This window comes from Apteryx rowi, unplaced genomic scaffold (assembly GCF_003343035.1).
Source record: "Apteryx rowi isolate R43461 unplaced genomic scaffold, aptRow1 scaffold_31, whole genome shotgun sequence".
NCBI lineage: Eukaryota > Metazoa > Chordata > Aves > Apterygiformes > Apterygidae > Apteryx > Apteryx rowi.
Genome location: NW_020449530.1, coordinates 3,658,706 through 3,685,505, shown reverse-complemented (window position 1 = coordinate 3,685,505; position 26,800 = coordinate 3,658,706). Strand labels below are relative to the sequence as shown.

The 26,800-nt window shown below is 47.6% G+C and overlaps 1 protein-coding gene across 1 annotated transcript; it reads left to right on the top strand.

Moving 5' to 3' along the window:
* On the top strand, positions 1 to 26,800 carry IQSEC3 (IQ motif and Sec7 domain 3). The gene is made up of 12 exons (XM_026070376.1): positions 1 to 1,088; positions 6,020 to 6,181; positions 15,177 to 15,299; positions 15,979 to 16,145; positions 18,238 to 18,377; positions 19,191 to 19,316; positions 20,466 to 20,565; positions 22,712 to 22,873; positions 23,677 to 23,769; positions 24,459 to 24,502; positions 24,586 to 24,665; positions 26,732 to 26,800. Exons 1-11 carry the CDS (start codon positions 1 to 3, stop codon positions 24,658 to 24,660), a joined length of 2,280 nt encoding a protein of 759 aa, XP_025926161.1. The 3' UTR covers positions 24,661 to 24,665; positions 26,732 to 26,800.

Genomic DNA, 26,800 nt, shown 5'->3' with positions numbered 1-26,800 from the left:
ATGCTAGAGCACAAATATGGAGGTCACCTGGTGTCTCGCAGGGCAGCCTGCACCATCCAGACCGCTTTCCGGCAGTACCAGCTCAGCAAGAACTTTGAGAAGATCCGCAACTCACTGCTGGAGAGCCGCATGCCACGCCGCATCTCTCTGAGGAAAGTCCGGGTCCAGAACTCAGAGAGCTTCTCTGCTGAGAAAGCCCTGGTGGAGGGATACAACTTTGTGGGCATTCCTTTGGTGAGGTCCCCATCTTTGCCAGCCACCATCAGTGGGGCACTGACTGAGCTGGAGGACTCCTTCACAGAACAAGTTCAGTCTCTGGCCAAGTCCATTGATGATGCCCTCAGCACCTGGAGCCTGAAGACCATGTGTTCTCTGCAAGATGGGAGCTCATACCAGATCAGAGAGACCTTCAGTGCCAGCTCGTTGCAGCCAAACCAAGACTTAGAAGCTGAGCTGCAAGATAAGGAGAAGGAGGAAGGGCTCCTGCCAGACACCCTGCCCAAGAGCAGCAGCACTCTCATGATGGCCTTCCGGGACGTCACTGTCCAGATTGACAACAAGAACATCTCTGTCTCATCGTCTACCTCGGTGTCCATGGCAAACTGCCTCAGCAGCAATGTCCAAGCTGGGCTCACTCAAGCCACCAAGACTGAAGAACCCCCAGGAGAAGGGGAGGGAGAAGCCAGTGAGCCACAGACTGCCCCAGAGAGGTTACCTGAGTCTAGAGCTCTCCAGAACAGCCACACTTTCACCGAGGTAAACGTCAGCACTAATGGCATGGGGGACAGCAGTGCTGAGCCTGGACAGATGTCAGTGCATAAGCTCCAGTTTGATGCTAACAATGAGACGGGGCAAAGCAAAGGCTCTGAGTCTGAGAACGTGGACAACTCGGAGCAGCTGAGCAGCAGCAGCACCTCCACTTCAGCCAAGTCAGCCTCTGAGGTTTCCTCGAAGGAAGCACTGCAGGCAATGATCCTCAGTCTCCCACGGTACCACTGCGAGAACCCAGCTAGCTGCAAGTCCCCCACACTTTCCACAGATACCATGAGGAAACGCCTCTACCGCATTGGGCTGAACCTCTTTAATATGTAAGTGTCTCTCATCTTCTGTTTTTCCCAGCCTACTTCATGCCTCACAGGAATAGGTGATGGCAGGCTCTTGGGCTAGATCCATCTCTGGGGAAATCCTTTCATGTTCTGGGGTGTGACCCAGTGGGTATGCAATGCAGACCACAGGCTGGCTGCCCAGAGTCTTTGTCCCTGAGGTCCCCCAAGTGCTGTCCTGATCTTCTGTCACAACAGAGGAACAAACCAGTGCCCCATGCTCCCCTGAGTCCTGAACCTTCAAACCCAGTTGCTGTCCACCTGATATCCACCAACTGAGCTTGGGATCTAGGCCCCTGCTCCACTCTGTTATAAAGGCACAAGCGTAGCTGGGGATGTAATCCCAGCCTTGGTAACTTAATATGGGGTATTTCCAAGGAGAAAGAGAGACAGAGGTGGAGCTAAACTTAGCTAGCTCAGTATGAGTGCTCTGGCTGCCATTTTCCTTTCAGTATTTGGATAGATATTTTTTCACCTGACAGACCAGGTTTAGTCATCTCAGTCTCTCACACATCTGAAGCTGATATTGTATGAAAATGCTGTAGGTGTGAAAGCAAAAGAAGAGCAGCCCAGAGATTACAGTCAGAAAAGCTTAACTCGGGGGGGGTCACACACAGTCTATTTTGGACTGACAGAAAGCAGCTGAGCTCCTATAAGGAGCTTTAGATTTGCTCATTGCCTTTAGATGAGACTTTCCTGATCAAAGTGAGCCATGAGCAATACTGTTTTTTGCCCCATCATCACACTCTCATCTCATGCTGTTAAGTTTTCCATTTGAGTCCCCTGATGAGGATGCTGGGGGTGTGATGCTACCATACTAGCAGAATGTTTTCCACATGTTTGCGTGGGCCTTTTGGCCAGAGTGAGGACTGAAGATTACACAGTCCTAGACAGCAGTTTTGCACAGACAAGGGAGCAATGTGCATGACTTACATATGTGTAGTATGGAGGCTGTGGGCTCAAGGAGGGAGGAACCTGGATAAGAGGTTTGTAGAGCTGGGCTCAGAGCACATCCAGAACTGAAATGAAGTTTTAGCAGACAGATTTGGGAGTCATACAGAACTGGAAGGAACATTTTACTAGGACTGAGATCAGGTCAAGAATGGGTGGGTCCACATATATATATCAAAGTCAGGCTGTGGGTGTGCACAGATTTGCCTGATGAATACCCACAGTCTAGAACTGAAAGAAGGTAGGTACCAGGCACAGATGGGGACTGATTATGATATAGTTCCAGGTCCACACAGATGTTCTGGGGTTTGTGTTGGGATAGGTGTCCTTCTAGAGAGGGACATGGGGCTCATATCTTTGCAAGCTTAATGTTTCAGTATTCTCAGCCGTGCTTGGCAGGAGTCCCTCCACCCAAAGTGTTTTCCTTTGGTTCCTGCAGAGTTGACACAAGCACTGATGTGACTATAAAGCAGGAGTGAAAATGCTTTTTCACAGCCTCTCCTTCCCCCCAGTCCACCTGGCACACATTCATGTGACAAATTAGTGGTGCCAGGTCTGTTTTGGGGAAGCAGCTTTGCTGTCTTCCTTCATTCAGTGACCTGGGTTCACTGCATCTTGCAGGTCCCTGTGGGACTGAAGTCTTGGTGATGCTGCAGAGCTCAGAAACATGACTTTCTGGCCAGGCCTCCCCTGCAACTAATTGCTGAAATAATGTGCCAGTAACATGTAAGGCTTAGTTTTCTTGACAAAACATTGGGAGACAGAGGGAAAGGGAACTGTCTTGTTAGCTCTGGGGAGTGAAACCTTCTCTTTATTCACTGAACAGGAGCTAAGGGCCGCAGAGCTCCCCTGTGAAAGTGTAGTGCACCCCAATCCCAGAGGCTGCAGTTCAGCCATTCAACCTTTTTCAGTTATTTGGTTGTTGGTGTCCCTGCCAATTTCCAGCAAGGAGCCAGTTTACCATTGTAGGGTTTGTGATGTGGGCACCAACCTGTAGGGTATGGAGCTGAGACAATGTATGTGTGTGTGTGTTCGTGCATTCATCTTTTTTGCTGACTGCTCCCCTGGGCCAAGAGTTGAAAGCCTCCAGTTGCTAGCACCATCTGCCATAATCTATCTTGCCCTGTATAGTGTTTTCAGGAAGCACTGCTCTGACTTGGAGCAGGCCCCTGGGAACGTATTGATCCTGTGCTGCTGTGGCACTTTCCCCRTTCCCACTCCACAGTGAGGGGGAGGAATCCATGGAACGGAGATTGCTTCATTATACAGTGCTGCTCTAATAACTCAGTGTGTGTGTGGGCAGCTGGCTGCGTGGGCAGAGGGAAAGCCAGCAGGATGTGAGGAATCCCACTGCATTTGCTGTCCATGCTGAACACCTCTGCAACACTAAGAAAATAGCAGGGACCAGGCTCAGAAAAGATGGAAGTGGAGTTGTGTGCTGCACACCTGGGTAAAAGCCACGTACTGCAGTACATGAGATATCTGCAGGTGTTCAGTGGCAGAGGTACTGTGTCACTATCAGGATTTTGTGGGGAACAACTTGAATCCAGGGAAAAGCTGATGAGAGGCTGCTGTTAGTGAAAGAATAGTGTGTGCATGTATATTTGAGTTTTAGTCTAGGCAGTGCAGAAGAGCTGTCAGAGATGGGTTGTTTTATCCTACATTGTCTTACTTCGTGTGTCATCCTGCCTGAAATCCATACATCCATGCCAGTGTGTGAGCTGCATTCTCCTGGCCACATTCAGCACCCAGCTCCCCTGGAGTGAATGCAAAGTGAATCCAGTAGCCTTAGAGTCCCACTAGTGTAGCTGAGGTCATCCTCTGGCCTTGAACACCACACTGTCACTTTCAGGACACTAAAATATGCACATGGAGGTGTGTTTTATGAATCTCTTTGTTGCTGAGCTTGACTTCAACCCAAATATATGACCCTTGCACTTAGCAGAAAAGTTTACCTGTGTTCTTCAAAGGTGAGCCAAATTTGTGCAATAGCATGGAAGGTGCACCGTGACCCTGATGCTTTCCTCAAAGAAGATCTCACTAGGCTAAGCAGTCCTGGATTTTTCAACAGCAGATCTTGTAGCTCTCCTGTTCATAAATTTAATCAGCTGACTTTCTCTCCCCACCACTCTCCCCAGGGATGACCCATTGCCCAGTATATTTTCTTTGTGTCATTAAAAAGTAATCAGAATTGTTCTGGCCCATCTAGTTCTGGCATGCTGACGGGGGCCCCTGTACAGAGCAGGCCATGGTCCTGAATGCTGCTCCCCTTACAGCTAGACATATGTTGCTCACCCATGTCCTTCACGACCTGACAGTGTCTCAGTCTCTGCCTGTGCATATCATGCATTCTCATGCTCTGAGATCTCATGCTATCCTTTACCCACCCAGAGAACCATCTGAGCAAACTGATTCCTTGGGCATTAAAGATCTCTGAATTCAGGTTAATGGTGGAAGTGTGGCACCCCTTCCATTTCTCTCATTAGGAAGCAACCCTTTCCCCAACCAACAGAATTTGTAAATCTTCCTGGCATGCACTAATTCACCTCAGCAAGAGGGCATCTCAACTGACACCCTTCAGTGGGGCAGACTGAGACATAGGAAGAAAGCCTCCTGCACAGCATGCACATATGTACTCACTCCTGCGTGTACCTGGAGGGACAGGCACCCACATAGACTCACGACCACTGCTAGATACATAGAAATGTGCTAACAGAAAGAGACTTGGAGAGAAAGCCAAAATGTGCACACAGGCAGCTGGGGCAGTTCTTAGGAACGTGTATGGTCCAAGAGAAATCTGCCTGTATGAGGGACACACAGACAAGAATGTGTGCGCTTGTAGGCACACGCATTACCCCCAGAGAGCTGCATACACAGGCATATACGCAGGCACGCTAATAAGCAGAAAAACATTCCCACAAACAAGCATTTAGGCTCACTCAACACCAGACCTGTTCTCAGAGAGGCACTCACAGCCACAGAAGGAGAAACAGCCTCTGTCTTGGAGCCTTTATGCAGCTGTCTTCCAGCTCTGCTAAGGCATCCTCCAGGTGCATGCTCTCATCCACCCACACACAGAGATTTCTGCCTGAGGGGGTAAATCAATAGAGAAAGGAAGAACAGCCTGGCTAAGGCTGGGGGGAGTGGAGGAAGAGATGCACAAATCTGAGCATGGGATTTCTATTCAGGCAGTCAGCACCAGGCTTGAGTAAGGAGGGTAGGAAGTGTCACTCAGCACTGAGCAGTAAAATGTAAGAAAAAGGGAATAAAAATTTTTATGAAAAAAGGGTCCCACCTTTGGTTACCCCACTTTGTGTCTTGATATTTAGTTGGCTGTGGCCATACAGTAGAAATGCCTCCTAAGTCTCTTTTGTACCTTTGCCTTTTGTCTGTCCTACACAAGATGCAGCTCAGCTTCCCCAAGACAGTTGCAAAGTGCCCAGCTCTCATCCCTGGTCCTTGTGGATGGCTCTCTGTGGGCTGCATTTGAAGCAGCTGACCATACTGATGTTCCCTGTGCTGTCTTTGGGGGGCATCACAACAACGGCCAGCAATGCCTGTCTGGGTGTTATGTTCTCACAGGAGCCCTAAACAAACCAAGCTGGGGGATACAAGAGAATCGACCCTGTAGCGGAGACCTAACAGAAGAGAGTCACTTATGAGGCTGGTACTGTGTGGCAGGGTCCTTTGTAGCAATGGGATGGCACTTCTGCTCCCCAGGTGGCAGCAGGTGCTGCAGGTGACACAGCAAGTCCTGTGGCATCCCTTTGTCCTGAAGTCAATGGCACCTGGGGAGAAGTCCTCAAAGTCACTTGTCCACCAGTCCTGTCCCTGCCACACACAGGTGCATAGGAGCCCATGCATATGCCAAGGGCTGCATTGCTGGAAGCCATAAGATGAGCCAGAGGTAGCAACACCTCAGAGAGATCATCCAAACTCACCATGTTTCTGTCCTTCTCTTACAGCAACCCAGACAAAGGGATCCAGTTCCTGATCTCCCGAGGCTTCATCCCAGACACCCCCATTGGGGTGGCACACTTCCTGCTCCAGCGGAAGGGCCTCAGTCGTCAGATGATTGGGGAGTTCCTGGGCAACAGCAAGAAACAGTTCAACAGGGACGTCCTGGAGTAAGTGTGGAAGCTTCTTCTCCCCCTCCCTGCCCTGTGAAGGAGCCATCAGCCCTACCTGCTCATAGCTGTGCCAGCAAGCACCCCCTTCTCCATGCCCCTCCATCCATACTCTGCAGGAGCTTCATCATTCCTCACCTCAATCTGGCACCTTTTGTTGCATTTCCCAGTAATGTCTTTGCTCCTTCATATCAGCAACCTGTTCATTTTGGCTTCTTCCTCCTAGAGTGCCTGCAGGAGCTTGGCGCTGGCAGGGGGTAGAACTAGTGATGCTGAGAGGTGTGTGGCTGGGTGGCTCTGTGGCTGGGGAGCACAAAAAACAGGTCTTACCACTCATCCAGGCAAAGCACCTGTGACACTTTCTGGGAAGTACTAAGACAGGCAAAGGGAAGAAAAACATCCACTTCTTGCTGTAATACTAGCAGTGAACAGAGAATGATGGCTGCTCACTTGGCTCCCTCAGTGCTCAGTTCTGACATGGGTGGCCTTTTCAGTTTGTCTGGCTGTATTATGGGTATGATAAGAAGGGAGCTGGTCCTGTTGGTGCTAATGAAGTGGCCTGCATGAGGAATATTACCTGTGTAACCCCAGAGCACTGATGAACATCCCCACTCCAAAAACTCCTATGGGCTGAGCTGCCCCTTGTCTGAACAAAACCCAGGTTTCCTCTCCATTTATGTTCAGTGGCTGCCCTGGCTGGATTGTTCCCTTCAGTTCACTCACTGTGACCCTCTCCTGGTCCCACAAGCCTCACCATCATCTCTCACTCTATACCCCTCTCCTCTTTCAGCCTTTCAATTTGGGCTTCAAAATCCTGGGAACACCTGAGACCCATACATGCTACCTCAGCATCTGCCTCTAGTTCTGCTTTTCACAAAGTAACTATTGCTAACCTGTCAGCATCCAACTGTGGGCATCACAGGAGTAGAGTTGAGGTGCTGGGAAGAGAAGTGTCTTACCTGTTCTTCTGACCATTGTCCAAGATGACAGGCTTTCTGCAAAGACTGGCCTGGGGAACTGAGATGAGCCTTCATTTCCTGCTTGTTCTTGATCATCTGCTTGCCATTCGGATGAGAGGAGAAGGCACAGCACTGTGTGTGATAAAACGAGGATATCAGAGACAAGAAACACTGCCTCTCGCACCCTGAGAAATTCCCACAGTGAAAGCAGAGGAAGTTTGTGCTAGGTTGTGAGTGTGAGTGCTGCTCTACATGGGCAGTGGGAGCACCAGTGCTGCTTGTGCCTCTCTGCTGATGGAGCCCTGGTGTAGCGATGTGACATGTGGAGCTGGAGGCAACAAGCTCATTCAGAACCCAGTTTTTGGAAATGATCAGCACTCAGCTGGGCCTTTCCTTTATTAGGCAGCAGCACAGCTCTTGGTCAGAGCTGCCTTTCCATTAGGATCCATTTCCACTGGATTCATTGTTATTTTTGGAGATGAGACCCATCCTACCAAATGTTAACTTTGTCTCCCTTGAATTTCACAGTGGCTTCTATTGAACTGAGCCAAAATGAAACCCTAAATCCAACACACACACCTCTTCTACTTCAGGAAAAGGTTGGAAGGTGCCAGTTCAAGAGCCAAATCTAGCCCAGATTTTAAAATCCATCCCTGTTGAAATTGCTTCTGCTTATTGCTGCAGGTACCTGACCATTGATCCAGCCCTGTTTTTAATACACTATATGGATATTGATCTGGCCAACAACAAGACACGTGTTCTCTCCAATCTCTTCATGCTGAGAGCTACAATTAAAAGTAATTACTTCTTCTTCTGCAGCAAGCAATGTGTGGGCTGCTTCCCCTGACAGATACTCTGCTGAAGTCCAAACCTAGCCTCTGCACAGACAAAGATATATTATTGCAATAGCAATAGGCTGGCACTTCCTTGTAGTCCTAAATTTGGCATCACCCCTACAAATGACCATGTTCTTCTATCTCACACATCACTACAAACTATGTGTCAGCATCTCCCAGGATCAGTCCCTATTGCAAAGCTTGGTCTCTGCCTTCCAGCCTCAATCCACAGGAACTGCTGTGTTGTAACTTCCCTCTGCATGTTGCAGGAGGGCTGTTAAAGCAGGTGGCTCTACCCCATCATCTCCATTACTCTCAGCTTCCTCTGTACCTCTAGTGGTAGTGCTCCAAGTATTCAAAGAAAGAGTGATTCTGCCATCCTATTTACAGATGGAGAAAGAAAGAACTTCTGAGCTGTTTGTGTGTGAGCATGAGGCAACTCAAGGACCTTTTGGTATTTTAGAGCTGGCTAAGGCCTAGTCTGGTTCTTGTTCCCCATCCATTGGTGTGAATAAGGAACAACTTCCATGAAATTAGCAGAAGAACAGTGGCACAGCTCGGGAGAATGGAGTCTGCAAGGACTGTCTCACAGTCCACACATCTATGCACACCTAGCAAGCCAGCGTTAGGGTATGTTGTATTCCCCAGAGATCATGTAGCAGTCAGGATAGCTCCTACAGTAGCTTCTGCCCAGCCTGCCAGTGCCACACTCCTCATTTTTGTAACCCAAGTGGCCCTTCCTCTGCCCCTCTGGCTGCAGGAGAACAGGTACTGCTGGTCCTGGCGAACTCCAAACTGCCAGAAAGAGTGGCCATGGCCGTTGGACAGACACTGACTACGTGCAGTGAGCAGTACTGTGTGAAGGGGGGATGCCTGCTCCTTCACATCCCAGACTAGGCCATGGAACCTTCCCAGTCTGTCCTCTCCCTTCTGAAAACAATTTCAATTATTAATGCCACTTGCTGTGTTAGTTTAGCTTTCGCTCGATGTGAAAACTTGTGTTAGAAATGTATACTGTAAGCATTGTTTTTCTTGCAGCCAGGTTGAATTAACCCAACCACATGAATAAATAATAGGACAGCTTTTAAAACACCTGCAAAAGTCTCAGCCTCCCTTGTGCATTTGGACGTTGGGTAGAGCTGCCCAGCTTACAAACTTCAGGCTTAGCCCTAAGTCTATACTCTGCAAACTTTTCCGGGCTTCCATGGGTGTTTGTGCTCTTAGAGGCCTCTTGCCTGGAGCTGTGGTGGCTGACAAGCAAGCCTAACACTTCCCATGCCTGGAGGCAGGGAACAGAGCTCAGGAGTGCACACCAGCATTTGGCATTGTGAAGATGATCTCTCTTTACTGCCCACCTAGTGAATGCAAAATTCCAGAGTCATGACAGGCTGGTTGCAAAGCCTCTGATGTGCATGGTGGGGCATGAGCGAGGATAAGCACAGGATGAGGCTTGAGCACTTTGATATGCTATTTTACCTTCCTGTTCTGGAATTTCTAAACCCTAAAAGCCCTGAATTTATATTCTTCCTCCCACTTTCCTCCTCTGTCTTTCAGCCTTTAACTGATTTTCTTGGAAACCAAAAAAGGTATTTGATTAACATGCAGGTTATACATACTAGCCAGAAGAACGCTGAAGAGTCAGATCCAAAGCATTAACACTTATTTTTATTATGATGCATGCTGTCATTCTTAACATCCTTTCTTACCTTCTTTCTTTTGTATTAAAAACTCAGAGGTATTTGTTATTTCTGTTTGCGCACTCTTCATTCTGAGTTTATTTTTTGCTTTTGTTCTTCTTCATTCATCCTTCCCTTTACTGTAGTTCTTTCTTCCCCTCCACCTGTTTCTGACTCAAGAATTGCTTCCATTTATAGTTCATTCATGAGCAAGATAATGTGAGTGATGCTGTGAATGAAGCTGACTGTGCTGCTGGTGTCAAATGGTTTGCACTCAGGTCATGGGACTCTGAGAAGGGCAGAAGTGGCTGTCCTTATACTTTTGCTGTCAGAGGAGAAAGGGGCAGGGATTCAAGCAGAGGTGACATTGTGCAGAGTGGGGGACTGGTTGCTGTTAGACTGTAAGTGCTGCTGTGGTTCTGACACACTATCCTTGCGGGTGAGCAGCTATCCTGTCTGTCAAACATGTATTGTCTTCTCTTTCTCTAATGAGAAGTCAGGGAGAAAAAAGCTGCTTCTAGGATGTAAATCCAGAGCTGGACACCCAGCAAAAAGGCTGTCTGTCAAAGAAGTGTTAGATTCCTCTTGAAATGGCAAAGTGAACTTGACAGGTTAGTCCAAACTAGCCTCCCTTCCCCTTCTCACTAAGGACATTACAGAGAATCAGTAGGGAACTTGCATTACAGGAGTGTTTGAGCAGTGCAGTGCTGCAGCTTATGCTGTGGAGCAATAGATAATGATGAGACAGCTCTGACCTCCTGCTGCTGCACCTGTGCCACAACCTCCCTAACGCAAGCAGAGCTGTGCGCACAGCTCAGCCTTGTGAACCAGAGCAGCCTTCCTGTGCCAAACTTGCCAGGGCTAAAGACACACTTTGAACCTGCACAGGTGCCCAGGGAAACAGTAGGTTCCCTTGTACAAAGGTCCTTAATGTCCCTGGAGGGGGAGATGAAAGCTGGGCAGAACTTTCTGCTGCGTGGCCAACCTGCCTGGAGTGGGAACAGCTCTCTACCTTGGGAGACAGCTCTGGCGCAAAACATGACACTCTAAGCAATTTCTCACTTGTGAAGGAGTGGGTGCCCAAGCAATTAGCCGTGTGAGCTACCAACAAGCCTGGGAGGGCTAGTAGGCATGATTCGGCCCCAGAGAAAACAGGCTATATATGTAGTGCACCATCCCCCAGAAAAGTGAGACTGGTATGTGCCGTGGTCTCCACTGTAGAGGCTACCCTGGCAGATAGAGGGCAAAGAGAGGTGCTGTGTGGAGTTCAGGATTGGGACACGTGCTTGCTGGTGCAAGTAAGCCCTGCTTACTCTTCATACCATGGGCTTCACTTCACATATACTGGGCAGCCTCCTCCCAGGGAAATGAGCTCTTCTGCAGCCCACCCTGAGCTCAGTTCTTGTCAGAGAGCATAGGGGTAGAGATGCTGAGACGAGGGATGTTTTTTATTAATATCTTTGTGCCTTGTGGTTTTAAACTTTCCACCTGGCTGCCTCCCCCCTTACCCCCTCCCTAAGCATGGGCTGCAGGTTCATTACAGACGCTTTTAGTTGCAGCCCAGCTCCTGCTGCATTGTCACCTGAGTGGAAAAGCTGGAAAATAGGTCATTATGCTCAGGCGAGCAGATCCCAGACCCACACGATACAGCTGCTTCCTGCCTTCTCTGAATCCTTTTGCCACAAGGCTCTTTTGCCATGCTTAGTCCTGTGCTGAATCTTTGCAGCCCTGATGCCTCCGTCTCCACCCCCTTTTTGGTGGACCCACATCCTGTAGCCCAGGAAGCAGCATGGCCATGATCTACATAACAGTTGGGCAAAATGATCCAACTAGGTGTCCGCCCTCTGGGTAACATCACCAGGCATCTGGAGCCCAGTTCTTAGCAGCTGTAAGGTGCCTGTCTTCTGAGTGCCTCAGGACAGACCCAGCTCCCTGTGCATACAGCTGCCACAGGAGCCTTTAAAATGCACCACCTTGTTTATGAAGCAAGGTGCCAGCACCTTTCCTGTTCACTTCAGCAACATGTACCAAACATCCAAAGTCCTGTCCCTGCAGACACTGGACTAACTGCATGTCTGGGTGGTCTGTGAGCTCAGTTTACTAGGCTTATAGCAAGTCCTTGGGAAGGAAGGGGCTGAAAGAGGAGATTTTATAAGGCAATTACTCTGCCCCCTCCTTCCTTATCCTTCCGGCTTCCTGGTGGCCCTGGAGCAGGCCTCTCACAGGCATGCTGCTGTTAGTAGAAAAATGAACTCACAGAATGACAGAATGGTTGAGGCTGGAAGGGACCTCTGGAGATTGTCTAAGTCCAACTCCCCTGCCCAAGCAGGGTCTCCTAGAGCACGTTGTACAGGATCACGTCCAGGCGGGTTTTGAATATCTCCAGAGAAGGAGACTCCACTACCTCTCTGGGCAACCTGTTCCAGTGCTCACCACTACTTTTGGCACATGCACATAATCTGTTGGCTTATTGCTTGGATGCAGAGAGCCATCCACTCTCAGCTCGACCTTTGTCTCTTACATCCAGTTCTGGGGAGAGAGAGCCTCCTCATGCATACAGTTATACTGTCTTTTCCATTGCAGCTCTGGAGACTGATGAGGCGAATGTGGTTTTTGCAATACGTTTGCGACAATATCCTATGTCAGCTTCTGGAGTTTCTACCTGTTTTGGAAAGAAAAGACCTCCTTGCTCCTTGCTCTTGTTTCACAAAGAAAAGTTGCATTGCATTTCAGGAAAGTTCTTATGTGGGCACCACAGTGTGCACTTCAGAAACTTAATGGGAGACTGTACAAAGCCTGACCTGATCTGAGGCCAGACAAGTCAGGAAAACTTGTAGCTACCTAGAACAGGAGCAGGAACATGGCAGCCCCAATGCACAAAGCTGTTTGCCCATTTGAATGTACTTTGCTGTGTCAAATTTTCTCACAAAAATTGTCAGATAACTATGACCCAGCATTCTTTCTACTTGTCTGCAAGCCCCTAGCAGCATATCTGAGGACTGCTCTAGGAGCTATTCCTCAGGCCTTTGGCATAGGCTTTGCCAGATAGATCAAATGCAAGCTCAGGCTGACTTTGCTTGAGTCAAAATTTCTTCCTAACTTGTCCTTTCTGCCTGGTCAACTTTTCTCAGGAAGAAGGCCACCCTCGTTTTGGCTGAGGGACAACTGGAGGGGATTTACAGGAGTTTCAGCTTGGAATTAACTAAATAAACCTGCAGTTTTGAAACATACTGAACACTCTGTATTCAACATGTGAGTTAAAGAGCCAGAGCTCTTGGTAAAATATTCTGTGGGTCTCACAGCCAGTTAAGCAAGATTACCTCAGCTCTTGACTCAGTAGGGGAATGCAAGAATGGAGAGAGCCCTCTGAGCATAAGAACCCAGTCCCTTCCTCATCTGAGACATCACACAATAGATTTTTGTTCTAACAGAGCTGCATGTGGTGTTCGACAGCCTAGTTCACAAAACAATTCCCAACAGCCTGCAGCAAACTGCAAAACTATAAAGAAGACCAACAGTCACATCTCTAGGGTGTCACAGAAAGGAAGCAGGAGAAACTGATGGCAGCACGTCCCTTTATTAGTAAAGGTTTATTTTGTAAGGTCTCCAGATAAGCCTAGGAAATGGAAGGATCCAGAAGAGAGGTAATCCTTTCCCCCTTTATTTTCCCTTTACTATTCCCCATAAAGTCCCAGACAACCTGTCTTGGGAAAAATTTCCTCCTAACCCTAAATTTGAGGTCAGTTTGTCCTTTACAACATGAAAAAGGCAAGCCAATCACAATACAGAGAAGAGAAAAAGGGAGGAAAAGATAAAAACAGCATCCAAAGAATATAAAACCAGAAAATATGGAGTCATTGGATTTTTAATACACTTGTAATGTCCAGGTGGTGCCATGTGACAGAAGATTAGCAAACTAGTACTTTGAATTTAAGAAAGGCTTAAAGAAAGTGGGATTTTGGCAGCTGTGCATTTCTTGGTCTGTCAGATAGTATGTCACATTTAAGAATTTATTTTAGGGGAAAAAATAATGGCAGACATGAAGGTAAATGGTACACACTGAAGGCAGTGGAGAGTAGATTAATTCAGTGTATTTCTTTGATAAAACAACTGATTTTCTGGACAGGGGACATGCAGAAGATAATTTTGGACATCAGTTTGACATGGGAAATTGCCAGTTGAGACTGGAAGAGGGAGAAAGTAGTAGAGGAATCATAAATGTGGGGAAGAATTGGCTAATGGAGACATTAATGCTAACCTACTGTGCTGAAATGGGAACTGTTGGGCTTAAGGGAGGTTATGAGTAAAGTTTCCTGAGTCTGCTTTTAATTAATGTTTGCAGTAATGACCTGGACACAAATGGTAGGAGTATGCTGACAAAATGTGCTGAAGCCACAATGGGAAGGCATTGTTATTAGAAATGAAGACCAGAATATCATACAGTAAGAAGAACTAGACAATTTGACCAATACAGACAGGAAGAACTGTCACTGTAGATTTTGGAGAGTAACAGTAGGACTTTTATAAGCTGAGAATACTTCAGTGGGAGACAAGAGAGGAGGAAAAAATGTGGGGTGTATTAGAAGATCTAAGGTGTCTGTGAACTACCAGTGTGCAATGCATTGCTGTAAAAAGAAAAGCAGTACTAAATATGTCAGATGAAGGATTTTCAGCAGATAGCAGGGAAGCATGGCACTGAAATGTGTTGGAAATGGAAAGGATAGTGTGGAATGGGTAGAAACGTACAAAATGAATAGGGATTGGGATGGAATGAATTGTTGGAGACTCCTGGTATTTAAGTGTGTGGGCAGAGTTTTACCCAGTCTTGGCCTGATGTTACAATGGCATTCCTGTACAACAACTTCCATTTCCTATTTTCTTTGAGTTGGCTATGATCTCCAAAGACATAGTGAGCATTGCTGCTGCAGTGGTTGGATGTGAGCGAAGAGGGGTGAAGAAGCTGCGGTTTGTGAATGGGGATGGATGCCTGACTGAACAGAGAGTGGGGAGAGGACAGTGCAGGAACAGCTGGGTGAATTCAGATAAAAGAAGGATGAATAAGTAGTAGTGAATAAGGGCATGTCATGGGAGGGAGGAAGGAATGGGTAGTGTGTGAAGGATTGCCAGATGATAGGAAAGGCAGAAATAGATATATGTGTATATCTGTATCTATATAGATATATATAGAGATGTCTAGATATCTATATCTGTATAGATATAAATATATATTGATACAGATATATACCATATATACATACACACACACACACACATATATATACACACACATATATATGTAAATGTATATATGGTTAGACATAAGAATTGCTTACCTGCTGTAGAGTCCAGGAATGTCTGAAATCACTGCCCTGTTTCTGTCCCATCTGGGGGGCTGTAGCAATGTCTCAAGGCCTCTCCCCTGGTAATTCCCATGGGGACTTGGCCTTGGCACCGCAGTAAAGGAGCCTGCCTGGCCTTCTCTCTGGGAGGAGGTGCTGACAGAGGCTGTGTCCCTCTCCTGCAGTTGTGTGGTTGACGAGATGGACTTCTCAGGCATGGAGCTGGATGAAGCGCTGCGGAAATTCCAGGCCCACATCCGTGTGCAGGGGGAGGCACAGAAGGTTGAGCGGTTAATTGAGGCCTTCAGGTAAGAGAGCAACCTCTGTGGCCACCCTTTTTCTGCTCTGCTGCAATGAGGTGGGAACAGGGAGCACACTCAAGGCAGAAGACATACGGTAACAATGGAGTGAATGGCAGGGGACCTCCCTTCCAAAGGAGCTGAATATGGAGGGACAAGTGAAGCAAGGAGTGCCCCATCCCGCTGTTGCTGCGGAACATGTCCTTGTTGGATGTTCAGTGTCATGAAGGGCACAAGATCCAGGCCTATATGACTTCACAGGGCAGGGTGACACCAGCCCTGATGTGCCTGCCTGCAAGGGACTCCCCTTTCACTGATGACTCACAGGAGAAGCAGTACTGGGGCTTGTAGGGGTGCTGGGTCTGCTCCCTTTGTGCACCTGGAGGAGTGTTTTGTCCTTAGCAAGGCAGGCTGGAGGAGACACCTCCTGCATTAGCCCTGTGTAATGACACCACCCTGTGTAGTCTCTCTGATCTCGCTTGTTCCTTTGGTTCCTGAGGACAAGAAGGCTGAAGTTTCAATGGCCTACTTCAGCCGTTGGTGTGTAAATTGGCCTTCAGAGAGCAGTCTGTTCCATCTCATTTTTGTGAGAGGTGGAGAGATCCACCTGTGATGAAGCCATTGCCCTTCTGGAGCAGACTGGACTCCATGGTCTCCATATTAAGTGTGTGCATCCCTCCTGCTGCAGCCAGAGGTACTGCATGTGTAACCCAGATGTGGTCCAGCAGTTTCACAACCCAGACACCATCTTCATCTTGGCCTTTGCAATCATCCTCCTCAATACGGACATGTACAGCCCCAACATCAAGCCTGACAGGAAGATGATGCTGGAGGACTTCATTCGCAATCTGAGAGGTGAGGGTCCCACTTTGCTTTGTTTGCTCTCTTGCTGCTCTAAAACCCACCTAGGAGAAAGCTGCAGCCCAAAGCTAGTGGAGCTGCCTTTTTCCAGGGCCTCTCTGCTCTCTGTGAGCCAGGGAGGGAGGAAGGCACTTTCAGGTCTCCTCTAGCTTGACAGCCAGGGATGAGGAAGAGGGAAATCTCAGCTTTGTCCTCTGCAGAAAGCTGTCCAGCCATCTCAGAAACAGCTCAAAACATAAGAATTGCATTATTTTCCTTGAGAGATGTTTTCATCTTTTAATAGATCTCACTGTTTGGAAGCAGTCCATCATATTAAATTTTTATACTGCTCAGCTCTGTTCTTCCTAGACCCTGTTGGATTGCGCTAAACAAGCCCTTCCCTTCCTTGCTGCTTCAAAAATATGAACACATTTTCCTTCAGTTCAGGCTAAATTTTCCCTTTCCTAATTGTTCACAATTACTTTTAGTAACTGTTGGCCTGACTGAGTTTATGCATACATTACCTCTTAGCAATTTCTGATACATCAGTTCCCCAGATCAATTTTCTTCTCTTTTTCAAAGTCCTTCCCATCTTGTTAATAGGTTGCTAAAAGCACTTTTTTAGATGTGGTCATGACATACCTGTATGTAGAGCCACTGCCTCCTCCTTGTTCTCAGATCTGCTACTGCAGCTTAGTATTGTACAGCCTTTTTGACATCACGTCTAGACAAATTCTTGTCTAATTTCCCAGCTATGCTCAGTCCTAGGTCAGTCATCCTCCAAATGTCTATTATTGCACATCTGTGATTCAGATTAAGTTCCCTCAAAGTTTTCCCATTGTGAATCCCTGTCTAGATTTTAAATTTCTGTAGGTTCCTTTGTCTTGTTTCTTTGTCCTCATGGCTATTCAGACAGTATCATCCCTGCCTCCTACACATCCCCCAATCTGCCATAAACTTCAGATTGGAATAATGTGCTGCTGAGGCCCTTTTTGTGGAGATACTAATGCCATCATTACCTTTGATATCACAGTAGATAGCCCAAACTCAAAAGTTTTTTTTTTGTTTGTTTGTTAACTTGCATTTAGAGTTGCTAAAAAAACTTTCAGTTCACATCACAATGAATTCAGCCACCATGAGTATTACTCACCTCCAGTTTGTAACACACCACACCTCATTAGAGCTAGGTCCCTGTATACACAAAGGGAGACAGTTCATCCCAGACTGACCTTCAGCCCAACACCCAGGTTGGGACTTCATCGGCCTGTGTTATAAAAACCTGAGAGTAATCAGGCTACATTTGCAAGGACATGAATCAGGAAGCCGGGCGATCACAATGCTTCTTTGTTCCTCAGCAGTTCTTCACCTGCAGAACAGCACTCAGGGCGGTATGTCTCAGACCAGGGAGCTGGAGGGAAAGCACAGAAAATCAATATAAAATGATTGAAAGAATTCAGTTCAGGAAGAAAGACTGGCAGTTTAATTTGTAGTGTTTGGCTAAGGGAAGGATGAAGGAGAACTTTTCTGCTAGGCTCTGCAAGGATTGGACAACAAAATTTGGAAAATTATCTAAGGAGACATAAAAGAAGGAAAGGACAGATCCAAGACAGAGACATCACAGACAGTATAACAGGGAGATATTAGGCCAGGGAGACATCACAGAGGAAAATGGTGGAGGCCACCAAGCAAACAGGAGAGCTGAGGCTTGCACTGGCAGGCAGAGCAGCTAGATCCCATTACAGACCTCCTCCACTTCTAAGCAATTATGATAATATGAAATCAGTGCTGGAGTTGCTGCTGAGTGGTCCAAGATATATGAATATGAAATTGTGGCTATAAAACTTTAGGGGACGCATGGAAAGGAGCCACCATGCAGAGCAATGGAATGATGAAATCTTCTGCATTGGCCTTAGAGGTGTCAGTCTCTCCTGCTGGTGCATCAGATATGTTAGAGCAAGAGGGAAGACAGCCTAAAGAAAAGGATTGCTCTTAGCCTTCCCAGTGCTGCTTAGTACAGAGGCAGTAGCTGGTGTCTGTCAGGGATCACCAGCTCTTCCCTTTCCTTCTATCCCTGTCTAGCCTGCCCTACATTTTCTGTGTTTGGCAGGGGTGGATGACGGTGCTGACATCCCACGGGAGCTGGTGGTGGGGATCTACGAGAGGATCCAGCAAAAAGAGCTAAAATCCAACGAGGACCACGTGACTTATGTCACCAAAGTGGAGAAATCCATAGTTGGAATGAAAACGGTGAGCATCTGTACCCTGCTGGCACCCACTCACCTCTCTCATCTCTACCTCCCTCACTGGGCCCTCTTTTCTGCCTTTTTCCTCTATGCCCCTTCTTTCCCTCTTCCATAAAACCTTCCTTGCCTGCCTTGATGCATCCACTCCTTTTTCTCCAAAAACCTTCTTCCTTGCACTCTCATTCTTTCTTTATTCTTTGGGTTCTCCTTGGCCAGAGTTTGTCTTAGCTGGTACAGTAATTGTTTGCCCAGAATCTCATTGCAGGGCCTGCCTGCCAATGCCTCAGTGATAGCCTTGCAGTGCTCCAGATTTTCAGGTCTTGTGAGATGTAGAAAGCAGAAGGGAGAGTGAGAGAAAACCATTTCACCCATCTCCCTGATGAATTCCCCAAGACCTGCTGGGGTTAAGAGAGCTGCAAATGCAGAGACACTTTCTTTAACAGCTATCAATGTGTAATGCAAAACTATGCTGTTTACCCAAACTGACCTAAATAATCTCTCAGGAGTCAGGAACCCCACAGATGTCCAGGAGGTGAGAGAGGATGAGCAGTCACCCAGCCACTGAAAGCCAGAGGTATAAGAAGATGGGATCTCTGATCAGTAGGGTTGTCTAGAGCCTGCTCCACTCCTCTGATTTCTCCAAGTCACAAAAGCATGGGTGGCTCTCTGCTATTGGGCAGGAAAACTGATGATGAGGAGACTATTTGAGTGGGCAGAGCTGGCTTTTGCCACTGCCACTGGGCAGGTTTGTGAGGGAGGTGGTGGAGACCCTCACTGGATCCTCCCCTCAGTGCACACTCTTGTGTGCCTTTTGCAGGTTCTCTCTGTGCCCCATCGCCGGCTGGTCTGCTGCAGCCGCTTGTATGAGGTGACCGATGTGAATAAAGTGCAGAAGCAGGCGGCTCACCAGAGGGAAGTTTTTCTCTTCAATGACCTGCTGGTGGTGAGTGTGTTCTGGCAGTTGGGCACTGCAGTGATAAAACTAGCCCCACTATCTATAAAGAAGTCTAAAACATGCATAGATCTCCCCTCTTTTCTAAGAACAGGCCATCTCCTGACCCATCCACACTGCAAGACAAGGCTCTGAATCCTTGCTGTTAAAAACAAACCAAACCTAAAATTTCTCTGATCCTTGAAAAAAACAGATCCACATCCCACAGCTGTCCAAGTAACGTCATTGCTCTCTCTCATCTCTTTGCAACCAGGGGAGGTTCATTTCTTTCACTGTTTGTTCCATGGTAGTCAGAGCTCTCCCATGCACTTCAGATCTTTCCTGCTAGACACTTTAAAGCCACTGCGTTCTACCAGTGCAAAAGTAATAGCTACTCTCTGTGGGAGAGTAGATATTACTTACTGGAGCCAAGAATGTGCATAGCACTTTAAAAGTGTGCTTTCCCAGGGACCTTGCAATTGAGTTCAGACAAGCACAAGGAGGGCACAGGCAGACTGGGACTGGGAGCAGGCAGAACAAGGGGAAAGTTCTGCATTAAGCACTTGAGGAAAAGTCCTGAGTGTTATGGCAAAAGGAGACTGTGGATATTGCAAGTATCTGGCCAAAGCCAATCCCTTGTGTAGGAGCAGTGGACAAGAGAGCTTTCCCCACCTCTTCCTCTGCACCCATTTATAGCTGTGAGCATGGGGAGATGATCTGCTCCTTGCTACTAGTCTGCCTCATGTCCATGAGACAAGTACCGAGGGAGTGAGGGCAGCACAGCATGCATACATTTGTGCTGGTTCTCAGCTCTAAGATATTTTTGACAGGCTTTCCTTAGCCTTACAGTCTGGCCCTCGGTGAACAGAATGACCCTTGAAAAGTCAGAAATATGAGCATCAAAAAGCCAACGTCCCTGGGAGACAGAGAGCTGAGTGGGCCCCAGGGCTATGCAGACAGAATTTCGGAAGTGTTGTTACAAGCGCAGATTGCCAGGCATTTATCTGGTGAAAGAGCTTGTCAGTCACCAAGTGTTACTCCCATGTTGCAGTAACCAAGCCTGCAAATAAGCTTTTTTGCTTAGCGCTTTGAGCAGTTTGCATTTTTCTTGCCTCCTGTTCCCCAGTGCTTTGCCCAATGATACATCTCTCCCTTCAACAGATCCTCAAGCTTTGCCCCAAGAAGAAAAGCTCCTCGACCTACACATTTTGCAAGTCAGTTGGCCTGCTGGGGATTCAGTTCCATCTCTTTGAGAATGAATGTAAGTCTGTCACTCCACAGCAGCCTGGAGGGGTTTGGCAGGGAAAAGGAAAAGGAGCGAGGGGGCTGTGTCACCCAGTGTGATTTTGCATCAGACAAGGAATTCCATGAGGGTTAAAAGGGGAAGCAAGAAAACTGAGGCTTCATACTGAGGGGATAGCTATGCAGGTACACTGCAATGAGAAGAGGCTCCTGGTCCCTCTCTCTGGGCCTGAGCACCCACATAAGTGGTGAACTTGAGCTCCTTGAAGTGGGCTGACGTCGTGGTGGCAGGAGGGGTGCCAGTGGGGAGGAATGAGGGTATCAATCCCCAAATATATCTCACTTAGCTCTCAGGAGCCAACTGTATGTGGAGAACCTTGTTGACAAAACTGCTGCTGCTGCCTTTAGCCCCTCTCCCCTTGCGCCACAAGTCACAACCCCCAGCTCTAACTTTGAATTAGATAAAGGCTCAAAGGCTGCTGCCACCTCCTCCCACTCTACCATGCCATGCCATGCTGAAAGCTTTCTGAGACAGAAGTAAAGCCCTTGGAACAGTACCCACCAATGCATGGCGAGAGGCCAACCCTAGTCAGCCTGACCTTGATGGTCTGGGAATAGAGCCATGATGTATCATGACTGAGGCTAGTTGTGTGGTGGAGGAGTGCCAAAAACATGCAGGCTCCCTGCTGGCACAGGCAGAGGCACTACATGGCTGTCCCAGGCCAGTGTGGCTAATGCCCACTGGGGTTTTCGTGAGCACCTGCAGAATATGCTGCAGAGAAGGAAGACTGTAGCAGTACTGTGCCTATATTGAGGCTCTTCACATCCTTTCCTCTACCCTACTGTCAGCATGAGTCATCCTCTCAACCCCCCTACCCTCCACAGCAAGCAATAGATTTCATACCCCTCTATGTACAAAAGAGGCAGTCAGAGCTGAGCATCCAGCAGGCACTGTCAGAGCTGAGACCACCTTTTGGGGTACTGTAACTATCATCTGGGGAGTTCTGAAGGATCTTCTGTCAAAGGCAACCCATTGTGTATCCCCTGCACAGATAGAAAAACAGATGTCCCAAAGAGCTTGTGATCTAAACAGATGAGACAGACATGGTGGGAGAAGGGCCCTGTGATGTAAACAGAAGGAGCTGTGGGCTGGCAGCAAAGAGCAAGTTTGTCCTCTGACTTGTTTGGAAAAGACTGCTTAAGGAAGAGGATGGGGAAGGCAGGCAGGTGCAGGACTAGGGGAAGGAGAAAAGAAAACAAGACAGGTGAAGAAAGAAATTAAACGTAGACAAAGGTGAAGGGGAAAAAGGGTTGAAACCACTGGCCAATAAGCAAAAGATAGAGAAAGTCCAGTCACAACTGTAGCAAGTTCTCTGCACACCCAAAAGCCCCTGGTTCTCCTGCTTCTGTTGACTAAATCTCCAGCTGCCTCCTCCCTGCACCCAACCTAATCTTTAAAACACAAGACCTTTTGCTGTGATATTTTCACTGCCTGGGCATGTCCTTCCATTTGCATTCCTTACAATGTCTTTTGCCTGTTGGGGAGTACTGAGCAGAGACCTACAAACCCACATGCTTCTCCTTATTGTGCTCTCTGCACAGCACAGTGAGCTTCCCAACCACGTTGTGCTAACACCCCTGCCATGTTCCCTGATGGTGAAAGTGTAGACCAGGTAGAGGTCCTGCTTCTGTGAGTGTTAATGGCTGTTCTGTCTTTGACTGCAGGAGCCAGCCTCTCCTGTTCCATCTCTCACAGGAGCAAAAGCTTTGCTGGCCTCTTATATACACTGTTTACTCCTCCATAGATTCAGGAGGACTTTATAGTCCCATCGCTATGCGCAGGTTCTCTGAGCCAATGTTACACTAAGTTTAACTAAGTGCAAGAGTTTTCTGGTCATGGCACCACTGTGCCTGCACACAGCAGAAAAGATGCAGTTTCATGGTGATGATGGTACTGGCCTCGCTGTTGCAACTTGTCTGCTGTGTTCACTCAAGGTGCTGCAATGCTGCAGGCTCTCACAGTTTGCAGTGTGACAAACTGAAAGTGCACCATTCCTCTGGACTTGTATTAGAAATTTTCTGTCCTGGAGAGGTACAAAAACAGCCAGCTTCTCCAGCAAGAATGCCTAATGCCTTTTTGTTGTGTTGACACACCTTCTTTCCAGATTACCCCCATGGCATCACACTGGTGACTCCAGTTTCGGGCTCAGAGAAGAAACAGGTACTACACTTCTGTGCTCTGGGTGCTGAGGAAATGCAGAAATTTGTGGAAGATCTGAAAGAGTCAATAGCAGAGGTGACGGAGCTGGAGCAGATACGAATTGAATGTAAGAGCCTCTGATATGGTTCAGACCCCAATGCAATCACACTGCATATGTCTGCAGGGGTAGAAAGGGCAAATGAGGTGGATTCTTCAGGAACAGGGACAAGGAGGATGAGTAGTAAAAGTCTGCATATGACTGTCCTTGTGTTCACCAATAGAAAAAGCAGTTAGGGTCTGTGACCACCTGCCAGTGGGAAAATTGAAGGAATGTAGCTACTTATGATGCTATGAAACAGAGCCCACAGTATGGTGTCCTGAAACAGTGAAGCCTGAACTGGCTGACCGAAAGGCTCTTCTCCATCCCATACTCCTTTGACTATGCAGATATGATCCGTAGTAGCTGGGAAGTACAGGGAAGGTCTGACAGTCTTAGCAGAGCTGTCCTCTCCATGAGTGAGAGGACACTCATGAATGGTGATGATGTCTGGGGGACAGGCAGTCTGTATTGTACCCCTCTGTGGAGTACATATTAGATGTTCACGTATCCCCTGATGGCCTTCCCATATATGAATTGATAAGCCAAAGTAGCTTAGCATTAGTGGTCCCCTCCTGTGCAGCAATAACCTATCCTGTATGAATGCAGGTCATACACACAGGTGTATGGAGATATTTAAGTGCCTTCACAAGTCAAGTCCTCTCCAGTTTATGTTTCTCTCTTAACTGATCCTCTCTTCCTTCTTTCTTACCACTCTGTCATCATTTTCTTGCATTAATTCTCCTTGCTGACTTCACACATTGCTCCTTCAGTATGCCATTGCTCTTCCCTCCATCCCTCTCCTCATTCACTTCTATACTTCTTTCTGGCAGGGGAGTTAGAGAAACAGCAAGGGGCGAAGACTCTCTCATTAAGGACCAACGGAGCCCAGATGGAATCGCAATCTAAGCAAGGATCTCCAACAAGTAAGGGGACACCCGCCTTCTCTTGGTCAAGTCGTGCTACCTTTGCAAATGTGTTCTCATTGATCCCTGTGGGAATAACTGCTAAAAGAAGTGATCAGTTTTGCATCCTTTCACCTTGGGTGTATAGCGGAAATATGAGAACAGTGTGCATTCTTCAGATATGCTAAAAAAGCCATTAAAATTTCATTACCTAGTCCGTAGCTGTAACATCCAGCAAAGAGGGGTTACTGATGGAGCAAAGTGCTATATGATAATTCCTGGAGACCCTGGCCTACTTTTTCTTCCCTGAACTGGTGCCACACAATAACTGCACTGTCAGCTTCCTTCACAGTCTTCATCAACACTTTTGCAGGAACATCTTCTGTGTAGCTTCTGTTGTGTGTTCTGTGGCTTTGTGTCCATTCATGCCTTGGTGTGTATGCCAGCGAAAATCAAGTGCAGTGGTGAGTGGCTACCAACTCACTAGCATGGCACTAAGATCAGGACCTAAGGATAGGACTCCAAAGGGGTCTTCCTCCTACACCACTAAGGAGCTATCAGGTTGCAAGAGGGCCTGGATTTGATCCTGCAACTGGGAGTCTTGTTGGGCCCTATACCTCTGCTTTGAGCTTTCCAGTCCACAGTGTGAGGGCCAGCTGTTGACTTGAGGTATGGACCTCATAAGTGAGATGTTTTGTTTTATTTCAAAGGCAAGAAGGATTTGGGGGAGAAGGTCTCAGACAGCACAGTGGAGGTAAGTAGAGTGCAGAGCAGCTGAGGTAAGTAATTCCCTCTCACTTCAGCTCTTCTCACATTCTCTGTTGTTTCTTTTCTCAGGTTTTAATCAATGCCTCCCCAGCCAGACTGACAATTTTACCAATTTCCAGAGATACAATTAAAAGTTACTGCTAGGACGGGTAATACAACTTTCAAATCCAAACTAAACTTCAAAGCATTTTCAATCCGTTTTTATAACTGTAACATCCCTCATGGACCAAGCTCCCAAACGCTGTAGACTAACCCACCCTACTGCTTACGGGGAGACTGAGAACCCCACTAAAGATTTCCCTGACATGCTAACTCCATGCAGCATCACATGCAAACTCCTCTGCAGCCCAGGTTCCCTGCACAGTCTCTGCAGCTCTATCTCTCCATCCCCCCTTGAAGGGGATTAAGCATGGCCTTTGTATATCAGAGACTTGCCCTAGAGCTTTACCTTCCTATGTAGAGAGCTTGGCTGTCCTGTGTGCATCTATCCTTGCAGGGATGTCTCACATCCAGTGGGCTGCCTGTTTCTTCACAGACACCTGTACTCCTACTACCTGTGAGGAAACAGGAAAATGCTATCCTTACACAGAAAAATCTTATCTCCTACTTTCTGCTCCTTCCTTGTCTGGAATATCCCCATTGCCCCAAATTTGCTTTTCCAGGGTAGTTCTTTCCCCTCTTGTCACAGTATATTTACTTGAAGAGTTCAGCTTCTCTGTGGGGAGTGGGTGCTTCTGCTTTTCTGTTCAGAGCACCCCATTTTCGTGTGCACTCACCCTTTCTGGGGCAGGTGTCTCTCCCAGCCAGCTTCCAATTCCTGCTGGGATGACTGTTTCCTTTTGGGGAATGGCTTCCATGTAATGTCATTAGCACTTCATGGCCCAGCGACCAGTTTTTCCTAGTGGTGATCCACTGCCTAAACAAATATTGACACAGCATTACGCCTTGCTGTGCAGTGAGCCTGAGCAACTTCTACGCTTGAGTAGGTACAAACAGCTCATCCTTGTCCCACCCTCGTGGGAAGTTTGGCCACTCCATAACTGCTCTTTCCCACTGACACCGCCACTCTTCCCAGTCACTGGCTCCACTGCCCAATGTACACTCTATTAGGGCACCTGCAATTGTCCCATGTACACCTGCCTAGCTGGAAGTGCCCTGCCAGCCTGCAAACACTTGTTTCCCATGTAGGATTTGTCACTTGACTGACATTCTGTTTTGAATCAGCATTCTTGCTCTGCTTTGGGGTCTCCATCAGCTCATGTCCTTGCCAGGAGGAACTATGACTTCACCCACCATTTTCCTGCTGCGCATGCCCCCTGGGGACCTCCAGTCCAGGCCAGCTCCCCTTTCACAAACCAGACTCAATGAGCTCCCTTATTTGAGTGACTCCATTATCAGCATCTCTTTGCGGGAACCCTGATGACCTGCTCCTTCCCTTCCCCCTTCCAATTGCCCAAGTAATACTCCACCAGCACAAAAGCATTTCCATTTCTTTGATATTATCTAATCTGCTACCATTTCATCATGAATTTCTTTTATCATTGTATGAGCTAGATGGGCATTTTTTTTCTTTCTTTTTTCTTTTTTGAAAATCATTTCCTTTCACTGACAAACCATCAAATGGATCAGAGGGAGCTGCCTTTTGCTAGAGTATGTCAGATTTCTGCCTTTTCCTTTGTAAACAGATTAGCTGGTCATGTGGTGTACCTTCCTACTCAGAAAGGCAGGGAGCTGAGAAGGGTTTGAGTCTCTCTGTCTCTCTCTATCTCAGATTCAGCTACCATCATTTTGCTGAAACGTACAACCTCGATTATCTGAAACCTTGCTTTTCAGTTCCCCCTCCTTTCTGCTGCTGGGGACAAGGGCATGACCTTTGAGGTCTGTTCATTAATATGAGAATTCACTCCTCCACTTGCAGAGCTGATTGACGTTCCCTGTGCCGTTTGGATAACCAAAGTTGCATTGCATTTGGGAATGATGGCCCTGCTGCCTTTGATGTGATGGAAAGGACAGGGGCACTTAGGCCTAGATGGGGATGGTGGGACTATTGAAAGGGGGGAGCCGCCAGGGGCTGTGCCTGTTCTTTTTTTTTTTGAGGAGGGAGGGTTTAGTGCATGTGAGATTTACTGGTGGGAAGGGTTCAGGGCAGCCAGTAGCAGCAGATGGGAAAAATGTCTTGTAACATTTAATGCTTCTTTGACTGTTTCTAAACTAGGTGTCAATTCACAACAGGCTTCAAACGTACCAGCACAACTCCGCCCTGGGGCCCGAGAGTGGAATGCAG

Bases quoted from the DNA above. Each gene is read 5' to 3' on its own strand.
- IQSEC3 (XM_026070376.1), top strand. From the start codon at position 1: ATGCTAGAGCACAAATATGGAGGTCACCTGGTGTCTCGCAGGGCAGCC. The intron at 1,089-6,019 runs GTAAGTGTCTCT...CTTCTCTTACAG, and splicing joins GGGCTGAACCTCTTTAATAT to CAACCCAGACAAAGGGATCC. The intron at 18,378-19,190 runs GTGAGCATCTGT...TGCCTTTTGCAG, and splicing joins CCATAGTTGGAATGAAAACG to GTTCTCTCTGTGCCCCATCG.